At 35.1% G+C, this 12,710-nt stretch overlaps 1 protein-coding gene across 4 annotated transcripts; it reads right to left on the bottom strand.

Annotated features, from left to right (window-relative positions):
- Positions 1-5,781: 5,781 nt before the first annotated feature.
- Positions 5,782-8,961, bottom strand: LOC109818901 (FRIGIDA-like protein 3). Of its 4 annotated transcripts, none has more exons than XM_020384443.3 (5): positions 8,862-8,937; positions 8,708-8,774; positions 7,020-8,067; positions 6,630-6,805; positions 5,782-6,515 (listed from the first exon to the last, which is right to left on the bottom strand). In XM_020384443.3, the coding sequence occupies exons 3-5, from the start codon at positions 8,041-8,043 to the stop codon at positions 6,048-6,050; spliced, it is 1,668 nt and encodes a 555-aa protein (XP_020240032.1). In that variant the 5' UTR covers positions 8,044-8,067; positions 8,708-8,774; positions 8,862-8,937; the 3' UTR covers positions 5,782-6,047. The 4 variants fall into 4 exon arrangements, with proteins under 4 accessions (XP_020240032.1, XP_020240033.1, XP_020240031.1 ...); XM_020384444.3 differs by having other exon boundaries at positions 7,020-8,054; positions 8,862-8,933; XM_020384442.3 differs by having other exon boundaries at positions 8,708-8,961.
- Between the last annotated feature and the right edge of the window lie 3,749 nt (positions 8,962-12,710).

Below are 12,710 nucleotides of genomic sequence, written 5' to 3'. Positions count from 1 at the left end.
CCCCTCAAGTCCATGGTGCATGTATCAATGGTAGGTGGCCCATTTAGAGTGGATCTAGATAGCTCTAATACCATCTTAGAATAGTAGATTTAAGCCTAACTTAATCCTACAAAACTGGCTTGTAAGGTGATGATTACTCTCCACTTATATGCTATTTAGTTGCTTAATCTCTAGTTGATGTGGGACTTGAGTTTTTCTCAATACAACCCCTCACGTCCAGCAGTATTGGGCTTGGTACATAAATAAATGGTAGGTGGCCCTTTTGAATGATCTAGGATTGGCATGACTTTTTTTTCTGCATAAATGTAAAAAAAAATGGTATTACTATTGGAGGTGCCTTCGTACACAAAAACAGTACAACACACCTATCAAGCCAACAACAATACTTACAGTGGGGTCTGTATCCATTTAGAGACATTTAGAGAGAATAAGGAGAAGAAATCCAGCAAAGGATACTATAGTTTGTCAAAGAGTCTGGTAAGCAATTTACCTTAATCTTCGCTCCGATTTCTGCCTAATTAATAGCACTAGATAGATGTGATGTCTTCCCCATGTGTTACTTCTATGAGAGCACAAACTGTTTGGATCACAGCCAAAATTAGAAGAAGAATTCCAGCCGTTGAAACTGCAATTTTCCAAGGAGTATCAAAATATTCACGCTTTAGAGTCGACATCTAACAATTACAACGAATTCCATAAAAATCATTCAACAATTTGAAGATTCGAGTGTACTCACAAATTCTATCTACTACCACAATACCTTTAAAAAGACCAGTAAAAAGGTTAGCCATAGAATCAGTATCCCCTAACCAGTTAATCAATACTTTCTTTTGAATCGGTATATCCACATCTCTGCTCATGTTTATAAGAATGTCCATTACACCAATATAATCCGTAATGTAAGATGCATCAAGATAGTGGCACTGCTCCAATGCCACCAAATTCCTAAACACAATTTCTGTCCTATCTTCCACTACCAATAATGGAATTACGAGATCTCGTCTTGCAAATGTCAAGTCCAATAAGCACTAATTTTCAGTGTCTACCCTAGTGCTCACTCTTGCTTCTGACAAGTCAGTAGTGTTAGGAAGGTGTACCAATAAATCTTCATTAGTCCTGGATGGTTGCCTTTCAGGAGGATGTTGCAAATAAAAAATTCTTATCAAATTCGTAAAGTGCAAGTGTTTTATGCCAATTTCATCAGAACTCAAGTGGGATCTATTGAAATAGTCAAAATAGTGAATCGTAAGTGCTATAAATTAGGGGATGTCATCATTGGATCTTTTGGGGAAGAACTTATCAAAGAGAGTCTGAAGAAGAGAAAAAGGAAATTGGTTCTCAAGTAACAACGAATCTGTTATTACAGAATCCGGCAATGCCTTTGTCGAAAATTTTTTGTTATAACTTCTACAAAAGTTCTCAAATATTAAACTAGAATCCACGAAGATCATTTTTATCAGTTCCTCTTTGCTGAACTCATCAATGGTGTTTGAATAAAAGCGTGGAAAATAGGGCTCCACCTCTTTTATGTAATGATTCCAACTACCAGAAGTTGTTTGGGTTCTTCGAAGAAAGGCTTTGCAATAACTGAGTTTGTATATTTCCATGTCACAAAGGCGAGGATGGTTGGGGTGAAAAGGGCCTATAGAAATAGCCATTGGAGTGTATGCATCTTCTTTGTATCTTTGAATACAAAAGGTTACTTTGTAGATGCAACGCTCCAGTATCGTGTTAATGTCTATCACCTTCATCATTTCAAATGTATCATCGTCATCTTCAAGAAGGTGAGGGTTGCGATCCAATTATATAATCTTTATTTGCCTTATCTCTAGTTGATGTGGGACTTGGATTTTTCTTAATACACCCCCTTACGTCTAGTACTATTGGGCTTGGTACATGGATAAATGGTGGCTGGCCCTTTTGAATGATCTAGGATTGAAGGGACTTGAGTTTTTCTCAATACATCCCCTCGTGCCCATGGTGCATGTATCAATGGTGGGTGGCGGGTGGCCCATTTAGAGTGGATCTAGATAGCTTTAATACCATCTTAGAATAGTGGATTTAATCCTAAATCAACCCTACAAAATCAACTTGTAAGGTGATGATTACTCTCCACTTATATGCTATTTAGTTGCTTAATCTCTAGTAGATGTGGGACTTGGGTTTCTCCTGATATACCCTCTCACGTCCAACACTATTGGGCTTGGTACATGGATAAATGGTAGGTGACCCTTTTGAATGATCTAGGATTGGCGGGACTTTTTTTTTCCTACATCAATGTAAAAAAAACATGGTATTACTCTTGGAGGTGCCTTCGTACACAAAAACAGTATAACACACACCTATCAAGCCAACAACAATACTTACAGTTGGGTCTGTATCCATTTAGAGATATTTAGAGAGAATAAGGAGATGAAATCCAGCAAAGGATACTACAGTTTGTCAAAGAGTCTAGTAAGCACTTTACCTTACTCTTCGCTCCTATAGTCGCTTACTTAATAACACTAGGTAGATATGATGTCTTCCCCATGTGTTACTTTTATGAGAACACAAACTGTTTGGATCACAGCCAAAATTAGAAGAAGAATTACAGCTGTTGAAACCACAATTTTCCAAGGAGTATCAAAATGTTCACGCTTTAGAGTCGACATTCAATTATTACAACGATTTCCATAAAAGTCATTCAAGAATTTGAAGATTCATGTGTACTCACAATTTCTATCTGCTACCACAATACCTTTAAAAAAAACCATTAAAAAGGTTAGCCTCAGAATCAATATCCCCTAACCAGTTAATCAATACTTTTTTTTAAATCAGTATATTCACATCTCTGCTCATGTTTATAAGAATGTCCATTACACCAATATAGTCTGTAATGTAAGATGCATCAGGATAGTGGCACTGCTCCAATGCCACCAAATTCGTAAACACAATTTTTGTCCTATCTTCCACTACTAATTATGGAATTACAAGATCCCGTCTTGCAAATGTCAAGTCTAATAAGCACTTGTTTTTAGTGTCTACCCTAATGCTCACTCTTACTTCTAACAAGTCAGTAGCGCTAGGAAGGTGTACCACTAAATCTTCATTAGTCCTAGATGGTCCCTTTTTAGAAGGATGTTACAAACAAAAAGTTTTTATCAAATTCGTAAAGTGCAAGTGCTTTATGCCAATTTCATCGGAACTCAAGTGAAATCTATTAAAATAGTCAAAATAGCGAATCGAAAGCATTATAAATGAGGGGATGTCATCATTGGATCTGTTGGGGAAGAACTTATCAAAGTGAGTCTGAAGAAGAGAAATAGGAAACTGGTTCTCAAGTAACAACAAATTTGTTATTACATAACCCGGCAATGCCTTTGTCAAAAAAATTCTGCAAAAGAGCTCAAATATAAAACTGGAATCCACGAAGATCATCTTTATCAGTTCCTCCTTGATAAACTCATCAAGGGTGTTTGAATAGAAGCGGCTCCACCTATTTTATGTAACGATTCCAGCTACTAGAAGTTGTTTGGGTTCTTCGAAGAAAGGCTTTGTAATAACAGAGTTGCTTTGTAATAACAAAGTTTGTATCTTTCCATGTCATGGAGGCAAGGATGGTTGCGGTGAAAAGGGCCTATAGAAACAACCATTGGAGTGTACGCATCTTTTTTGTGTCTGTGAATACAAAAGGTTACTTTGTAGATGCAACGCTCCAGTATTGTGTCAATGTCTATCACCTTCATCATTTCAAATGTATCATCATCTTCAAGAAGGTGAGGGTTGCTTTCTACTTATATACTCTTTAATTGTCTTATCTCTAGTCGGTGTGGGGCTTGGGTTTTTCCTAATACACCTCCTTACGTCCAGCACTATTGGGCTTAATACGTGGATAAATGGTGGGTGACCCTTTTGAATGATCTAGGATTGGCGATACTTGAGTTTTTCTCAATATACCCCCTCATGTCCATGGTGCATGTATGGAAGGCTCATTTAGAGTAGATCTAGATAGTTCTGATACCATCTTAGAATAGTGGATTTAAGTCTAACTCAACCCTACAAAATTGGCTTGTAATGTGAGGATTACTCTTCACTTATATGTTATTTAGTTGCTTAATCTCTAGTCGATGTGGGACTTGAATTTTTTCCAATACAACAAAATCTTCTATATACAATTGGTCATAAAATCACTTTTTTTTTCTTTTTGACCAAAGGTAAGGAAATCACTTAAGAAATCTAACTATTTAATAATTATGTAGGTTAAAATATTATTATTTGAAGAGTAGAAGAATTAATAAGGGAGTTATTAACATAATTTATTTACAAACAAAAAAATGTCTATAATTAGTTACAAAGAATTATATAAGTTAAACTTAATGAGTAATTTTAACCAATCCAAATACATCACCTTGATAGCAATTAAGGTTTTTTATTTCCAAATAATATCAAATGAGATTGAACTAATACCCTGTTGAAGAAAAGTAGTAGGAAAGAGAAAATAACTCCGAAAAAAATAATGTTTTGTATGTCGTTTTTTATAGATAAAAATTAGTGAAGATGTAAAAAAAATCCGCACAAAATCAAAGAGAATTAGGAAGAAGTTGTACATGTATTGTTTACATATATATATATATATATATATATATATATATATATATATATATATAATAAATAAGTAAATAATAAATAAATAATAAATAACAATAAAAAATAATCCATTTATTTTAAGAGTAAAGTAACTCTTAGTAGAATTGTTCTCCTTAATAATTCATAATCTACATTAAATTTTTATTATTAAATTAAAAATTCTTGATAAATAAATTAAATCCATAATTTTTTTTAAAAAATTTGAAAACTATCACATATTTTATTATATTGATTCAAATTAATATATAATATATTTTTATAAATAAACATTAATTTATTAATATATTTGATAATTTGGTATAATAGGTTTCATTAATTGTAAATTTAGGGTTCAGTGAAAATAAAAAATTCTTCTAAAAGACTAAAAGAGCCGATTTTTTCAAAGTGGTCATATCTAACCAACAATCAAGAAGTTGTTGCATCACCAAACTGATGAATTTGATATTCAATTTAAGGGTTCAAATAAAGATATTAACATGTTAAATTATTTCAATTTTCTTAATGGTGGTTTGAAAGGACAAACTCTTACAATGTAATATATAGAGAATAAAGTATAATATAATATGAGGTATTAACTCAAATGATTTATAGTTTTTATTTTTAATAAATACATTTATCCCTAAATCCATACCACACTTTATAATGAAATAGTTTCATTATGGTTTCCCTAACTTCTAAAATATAAATAAAATCATTCACTCCCTCCCATTAATTTGTAACCAAAATAAATTAAGAACCAAAAATGTAAATGCACCGCTGAAGATGCTCTTACCAATTATAAATCAAATCCTCACGTTTCAATGTCAAATATACTATAATATAAAATTTATAACCGAAATCAATTTAAATTAATATCAATCATATTTGGGGATTCAAAATTAGTTCTATCTAAATTTAAATTAAACAAGTCCAAAGATTTAATAAAAACAACCAGCGGTGCATCTTGATTGCATCCACAAGATATTAGACTGAAGTGTACAACGATCCTACTAGGGTAGAAGTTTAATAAAAACACCCAGCGGTGCATCCACAAGATATTAGACTGAAGTGTAAAGGTCAGATTTATACTACTGCTTGATTGTTTCCAAAAAAATATCAATACAATGGCCACTCTTACTAACATCAGATAGAGAAATTTTCATACCTCTCCAAAAATAAAAAATATAACAAGATACCATTGGATGAAAATGTAAGAGTGCACCTGCCCTTTGGCATCATAAGAAGCTCAAAAATAAAACAAAAACATAGAATCATTAAGTTTGATTTTCCATTAACACATCCTCGAGCACGCGAACAAAAAGTAACTAGTTGCTTTCTGATAAACATACATTAGGCTCTATTTCAATGGAAAACCAAACATATACTAATGAGTTGATCGCTCTATTTCTGTAGTCTTTCCACTAATACTTGAATGCAATGAATCAAAGGTATGGCTGGTGCGAGGATTGCAAACTAGTACCCATATAACGACCATAGTTAGAAGGAGGGGCATTCGCTGTTCCAGTGTATATAGATTGGCCAGGTACTTGATAATCGTATGTTATTGTACCAGCATGGGGATACCTATCAGGATTTCCAACAAGGGGATACCTATCAGAACTTCCTGCATATGGTACCCTAACAGGGGGAACTTGCCTACCCAAAACAACAGTTGATGCAGCGCTGCCACCAGATGAATGGAGCGAAAAATATCTCTCATTAGGTCTTGGCCTCTTTGATGGTGGGCGCCTACTAAACTCTCCACTTCTCTTTTTATCACCCTTCGATTTTTCTAGCTGAATAACCCTTTTTAGAAGTGTATCAAGTGGGTAGTCAGACTCCAGTTTGTATTCTTCAATACACTTAATTACAGCTTTTAGAGCTGCAAGCTCTTGTGCATTGGCATCATTCTGCATATGAATGATAAAGCATGTATGACAATACAGCCACAGGCAATGCAGAACAAGAGAAATCCAGAATGAAGACATACTTTATTGAAATTGCAATCAACCAACAAAGCATACCTTTGCACTAGCAATATCACGCACATTTCCGGTCTTTACTTGAGAATTTCTCCTTCGATTCTTGAGGTATACCTTCAGAAGGGGCACAGGGGGAAAGCTTTCTTGAAGCTGGAAGGCATGAATAAAATGTACAGCTGCTATTTGCTTCTCATTATGGATTAATGATTCTACAACAGCTGCATAAACAGTAAAGATTAGAATAATGAATAATCAACATCTGACAATCATATTAAATCTTAGCATGCAAACCATATGTCACATGTGTCTACTCTTTGTCGAGTTAGCCACACTGCACCTACAGAAAACTACTTATCTAGCATGTGGATGATATCTGACAGGACAATCCTTCATTGCAGACTTCACAGGTTAGTTTATTAAAAGAACACCAACCTGGCATTTTGTGAATTAACCCAATAGAGCGGCAGAGCTCAGTTGTCTGCCTAAGCTGAGCAACTGCAAGTACAAGCTTGCAGAGTTCTTCTTCATCAAACTCTGAAGCAATCCTAAAAGTTGAAATAAGCTGCAAGAATGCCTCTACTTCCAATGAATTTCCATTGGCAGCATCAATATCTGCTCTAGCTAACTTGGGCCTCCACTCATCAGCAATTGCTTTGGCTTGCTGCTTGGTTTCAGGGTTCAGAAGGTGATCTGCACCTGGGTCAGCCCTTGCCAATAAGGTGGCCATGGCTTCCAAAATTATAATACAGGATTTGCGCATGCCCTGTAGGGCAGCACCCATTTTATCTTTAGTTTGGGAAGTTTCATTGGTGGGGTAAAACCCCTCCAGTGAATCCAGCACCAAACGTGCTGGATCAGTTGCTTTTTCTAATGCAACAGAAATTTCTTCACGAATAACAAACAAATTTTTTTTATTCTCCACAATATAATTCAGAAGACCTTTCGCATCCATTTGCTCACAAAAATGTGTCAGCGCTGGATGTGGCCTAACCTCAACAGCCACGGCTTCAGACTTTTCACCTGACTTATGAGGAACATCGTCCTCTGAGGAATTTGTATCGCCAAGAGAGCTGCTTACCTTGTTATCTTTATTCTCCTCATCACGCACCGAATCCAGAGTTGCATGAGCCTCTACAATGGAAGCTACAGCAGCATCTTTAAGCTCCTGCAACCGATCTAAGAGATCTTGCTCTTTAGAAGCAACTGCTGCTTTCCTCTCTGCAAGGATTGTATCCACTTCTAATTGTTTTGCTTCATACTTCCTCTCCTTAGCTTCCAGCTCTTCATGTTTCTTATTCAATTCTGTCTCAAGGTCATGAAAATATTGCTTAATTTCAAGCCATTGAATCTTATTCTCAGAATCACCCTTCTGAGCTTCCAATTCAAGAAATGCCTGAGCAAGCTGCTCTATCATAGACTGTACATTAATCTCCTCGCCTTGCTCCTCGACACCCATATTCACACAGCCTATCCAATGGCACTTCAAAAAATAGTTCAATTTAATGGTTAAAAAACATTGCAAACATCATAATAACATGAGAAAGACAATTAACTGTAGTAGCTGTCAAACCCCTCTAAATGGAACAGACCAAAGAACAAATTATTATAACCCGGCATTTAAAATCATAATTTTCAACCTAAGGGTACCAACCACCTCCCTCTTCACACCTTCCTCGACCATTTATCCAAACCAATTGTGTTTGCTTTTGCATACAAAAGCACAAAAATACCAATTGTTTAGTTTATCAAATTACAAAAATAATTTGGCAATATTTTTCATACAATATGTCTCCCGCTGGTTAATGGAAAAGAACAAACTTCAGACGTTAAGGAAGTAACAGATAATATTATTTAAGGGTTTTAATTAGGGAGCCAAAATAACCCCATTGCAGTATATTAAGGACACAACACTGCACCGTTTGTATCAGAGCGCATTTGCAGTTTTGTTTACGATTACAGTCATAAACGAAAATATCCACCGAAAAGAAATAGCGAATCCATTCCTTTTCAAACGGAACATTGAAATCCATCTACTGCGGGATGGCATGAAAACACGAAATCCAAACATTGAGTAAAAAAAACATAGATGAAACAGAGGTGAAATAGGTAAATAGAAATACCTTAGTTCTGAATTATGACGCGAGAAACTTGTTGTTTTGCCAAAACAGCAGAGTTTTTGTTTAAACCCTAATTTGAAAATTCAGGGCCTGGTAAGTGGAAGCTCGGAAGTCATGGAAATGAGGCAGGGTTCTGAACAGAGATTCAAAAACTTACTAGGAGCGGTACTTGTTGGAAAAGAAGGACCATGAACACCGAAGATGAAAGAAAAGTAGAATAGGGATAGGGAAATGCGGTTCAATACTCGAATATTCTAAGTGTAAAAGAATTGAATTTCTGAAATAATATAGTATTTATATTTAAGAAGAAAACTATTTTTAAATAATTTTCTCATTTTTTTTTAAATGTAATGGAAAACTCCATTAAAAGGTGACACACCAGGAGGTTATATATATATACAAACAAGATATTAGACAATTATATAGTTATTTAAAAAGATATAAAAATTATTTTTTTAATATATAATAATTCACTAAAAAATAAAATACAATTATCTACTCTAATATTTCTTTTATAATATATATTTTCATAAACATGTTAAAATTATTTTATATTAATAAATTACAGATTTTTAAAATCATTTAATATATTAAAATCTATCTATATTTTGGTTTGTAAATAATTCATCAATGCACCATTAATAAATTAAAAATATATTCAATGTATTTTTTTTTAACTGCTATTCTCATGTGCGAGTCTTTTTCTCTAAACACATACAAAATAAATATAAATATAATAAGTGTTATATTTTGAATAAAATGGACATTGACTTATTTTCTTTATTTTAAATAAATGTAAAATATAATAATTAATTTATAAAGTTTCTAAAATTATAGTAATATTTAATATTAAAATTATATTTATTACATTCTTTATATATGAATATTATGTTCAAGTGCAACCCTCCTCTCTAAATTCATATAAAAGTAAGTATAATAATAATAATAATAATTTAATTTCTGTAGTATTATTATTATTATTATTATTTCTGTATAATTAACTTATATGTTAATTAAACATATTTAACTTTTTTAATCTTAATAAAAACTTATATTTTTCTTATATTATGTTTCATTATAATTTAATATATATCCTTGTTAAAAAAGGATTTGATATGTATAAAAAATAATGATGTCAAAATGAGTCATTCAACCAAAAAGTCATTCACCAGTACTAAAATTGGTTTTCTTAAATATGATATTAGATATGAGTTTTGTTTATGACAAAAAAAGTAGTTTAAATAGCAATTTTTACTAAAAGTGATCAATCATGTTTTAGATAGAGATTAGTCTTTATCAAAATTGATTGATACTTTGCATCAATAACATAAATACTAAAAGATTAGGCCACTCGATCGAGTGTTAGATACAAATTATTCAAAAGGAGGATTAACCCAAACTAAACTCACTTTTAGGTGAGTCTACAAAAAATGAATTTAGGGGAGTGTATTTGTGAGGACCCTATTTTCATTTTCCATTTTCACCCTTACTCATTTTTCAGCCCCACTCACTCTTCCTCACACAAGACTTTCTTTCCCTCTAAACCCTCACTCATTTTCTCTCAAATTTCCTTGTGGTGAATCTTGGTGACCGTAGGTGCAAGTGGTGTGAGAGCTGATTCCTTGTCCGAGGGCTGATTCCGCAAGCTTGTTCTTCCTCTCCGTTCAAGCTCTTTTTCACTCTTCTTCACTCTTCTTCTCCGTTCAAGTTCCCAGAGCTCGAATTTCTTGATTTGAGGTAAGGGAAGCTAGTCCTTTGCTTTGTTTGGCCGAAAACGAGTTCTAAGAACTCTTTGGTGGTAGGGTGTTTGCTGCATTTGAGTTGAGAACGGTTGAAATTGCTAATTTGGGGGCCTTTCGAGTTTTTGGGGTTTTTGGAGAAATTTCGGGAAATTCCTTGGATTGTGTTTGCATATTGAAAATGAGGCATTTTTATTGATATTTGATGAGATTGGGAACTTTTGGCTGGATTGCATGCTGGTTTTCTGTTAAGTTTTGCAGGTTTTGGGCAATTTTCGAACTTGGGGAGAGTTACTGATGAGTTTGCGCTGGGCGCTGTTCTTCGCGCTAGGCGCGCGACCACCAGGAGACTCTGTTTAGGCAAGCTCGCTGGGCGCAAAGCTGTGTGCGCCGGGCGAGCTTGCAAATGGGAGTCTCTGGTTGGCCCGCGCCTGGCGAGACTTGGGCTGCGCCGGGCGCGATATCAATGGTGACACGTTTGGGGTACTATGGTGTCGCGCTAGGCGCGCGTTTGGACTCGCTGGGCGCGAAGGCTCCTTGGGGGTCTCTACCGAGAGGGCGCTGGGCGCAATGCGAATTGCGCCGGGCGCGAGACCTTGGTAGGTCTCTGCTTTCCCCACGCTGGGCGCGGGTTAGGCCTCGCTGAGCGCATGAGACTCCTTAGAGTAACTGCTTGACAGGCGCTGGGCGCAATTTGGAATTGCGCCAGGCGCGTGAGAGCCTTGGTGATGGAAGAGCATGGGCTAAAGGCCCAACCACTAGAGCTATGGCCAGGAGGTTACTTGAAGATTTGACTGCTTCAGAGCTTAGTGGGCCCAATGGGCTTGGTGGGCCTAGGGTGCTTCTCACTTGGGCTTGATTGATTATACACCATGTCTAATTGTACTTTCTTAGTATAGGAATCTATTTTCATGTTGGTCTTGTATTTTGACCATAGATTAGGGTTTAGGTGTTTTGGGCTTAATTTTGGGCTTCTTGGGCTTTGGGCTTTTGATACCCAATATTGGGCTCATTCTTCTTCTTATATTTTTTTCTATTCATTGTATTCATTAGACCAATGTATTTCGGTCATTAGAATAGGATTATATGAAGAAAACATTAATAGGAGAATTAGGTTTCATTTAGACATCATTTAGAAGTAATTTGAGTTGAATTTGAGTCACATGGTTTGCATGGGATGGGTCCGGCCATGTGAGCTCCAAATTCACCTCAAATCACTTCCAAATGACACCTAAATGGAGGTAGCATCCGTGTGATTAAGAGAAGTGGCCAAAGTTTGAATTTCAAATTCAAATTTGAAATTCAAACTTGGCGCCACTTTTGTTCACTCAAGGTGCCGCCAAGTAGCTCTAGTTTTCTCCTATATATGCAACTTCCTACAACTTGTAATACACTTTTGAATATATGAATTTTCTGAACTTGTATTCAGCCAAATTCCCTCAAGAGTCACCGAACTCATCCAAGAGAGAAAACCTTAAGAGAGTGCCTTCAATCCCCTTAGGAAACCTAGCTTCCTACTCTTTGAAGTGTGCAATCCCTTGAGAATTGTGCTTGGATGCTTCCGTCAATGGATTAGAGCTTCTAATCCTCACGAATTCCTCTTCTAAAGGTGTTCAAGTTCTCGGTCCTATTTCCTTGATTGAAGATCCGTGCATAAGGAGAGCTAAGGAGAAGCTACATCTTCCACTTCTTCTAATCTCTTCCATCAATTTTGGTATCAAGAGCAAGGTTCTTCAAGGAGATAAGTTCTTCTTCTTGTGTCCGTCTTCTTCTTGTGATTTTGTGTTGTTCTTGCTATTCTTATTGTTTTGTTAGAGTTTCAATTCGGATCTATATGCTTTGTCTCACTTTTTGTTCCATAGATCCATTGGTTGATTGTCTTTGAATTTCTTCCTCAATCAACTTGTTTAGGAACTATTTGCTTGTGCTATTTTTGATTTTATTTTGAGTCTCTCCATTCTTGTATGTGTCCGTGATTGGACCTCATGCATTGCATTTAGATTTTGGTTTTGAATCTATGTTTTGTCTTAGAAGTTTGTGTTTAATCCTTACATGTTGCCAATTCCTTGAATAGCATGTTTAACCTAGTTTTATTTTGATTTTTGTGTTTACATATTGGTCTCGGTCATTGCTCATTTGTGCCTACCTATATGTGCTTTTTCTTTACCTTTTTGTGTTCATAATTTGCTATTAGTCCTAGCAAGTTTCTTTAGAGTTAGATTTCTATTATGTTCTTAAGTTTTCAAATCACATTCCATTGAAAATCT

Source organism: Cajanus cajan, chromosome 5 (genome assembly GCF_000230855.2).
Source record: "Cajanus cajan strain Asha chromosome 5, NIPB_CcT2T_4, whole genome shotgun sequence".
Classification (NCBI taxonomy): Eukaryota; Viridiplantae; Streptophyta; class Magnoliopsida; order Fabales; family Fabaceae; genus Cajanus; species Cajanus cajan.
Note: the sequence above shows the minus strand (reverse complement) of the source record. Positions and strands in the feature narration are given on the sequence as shown.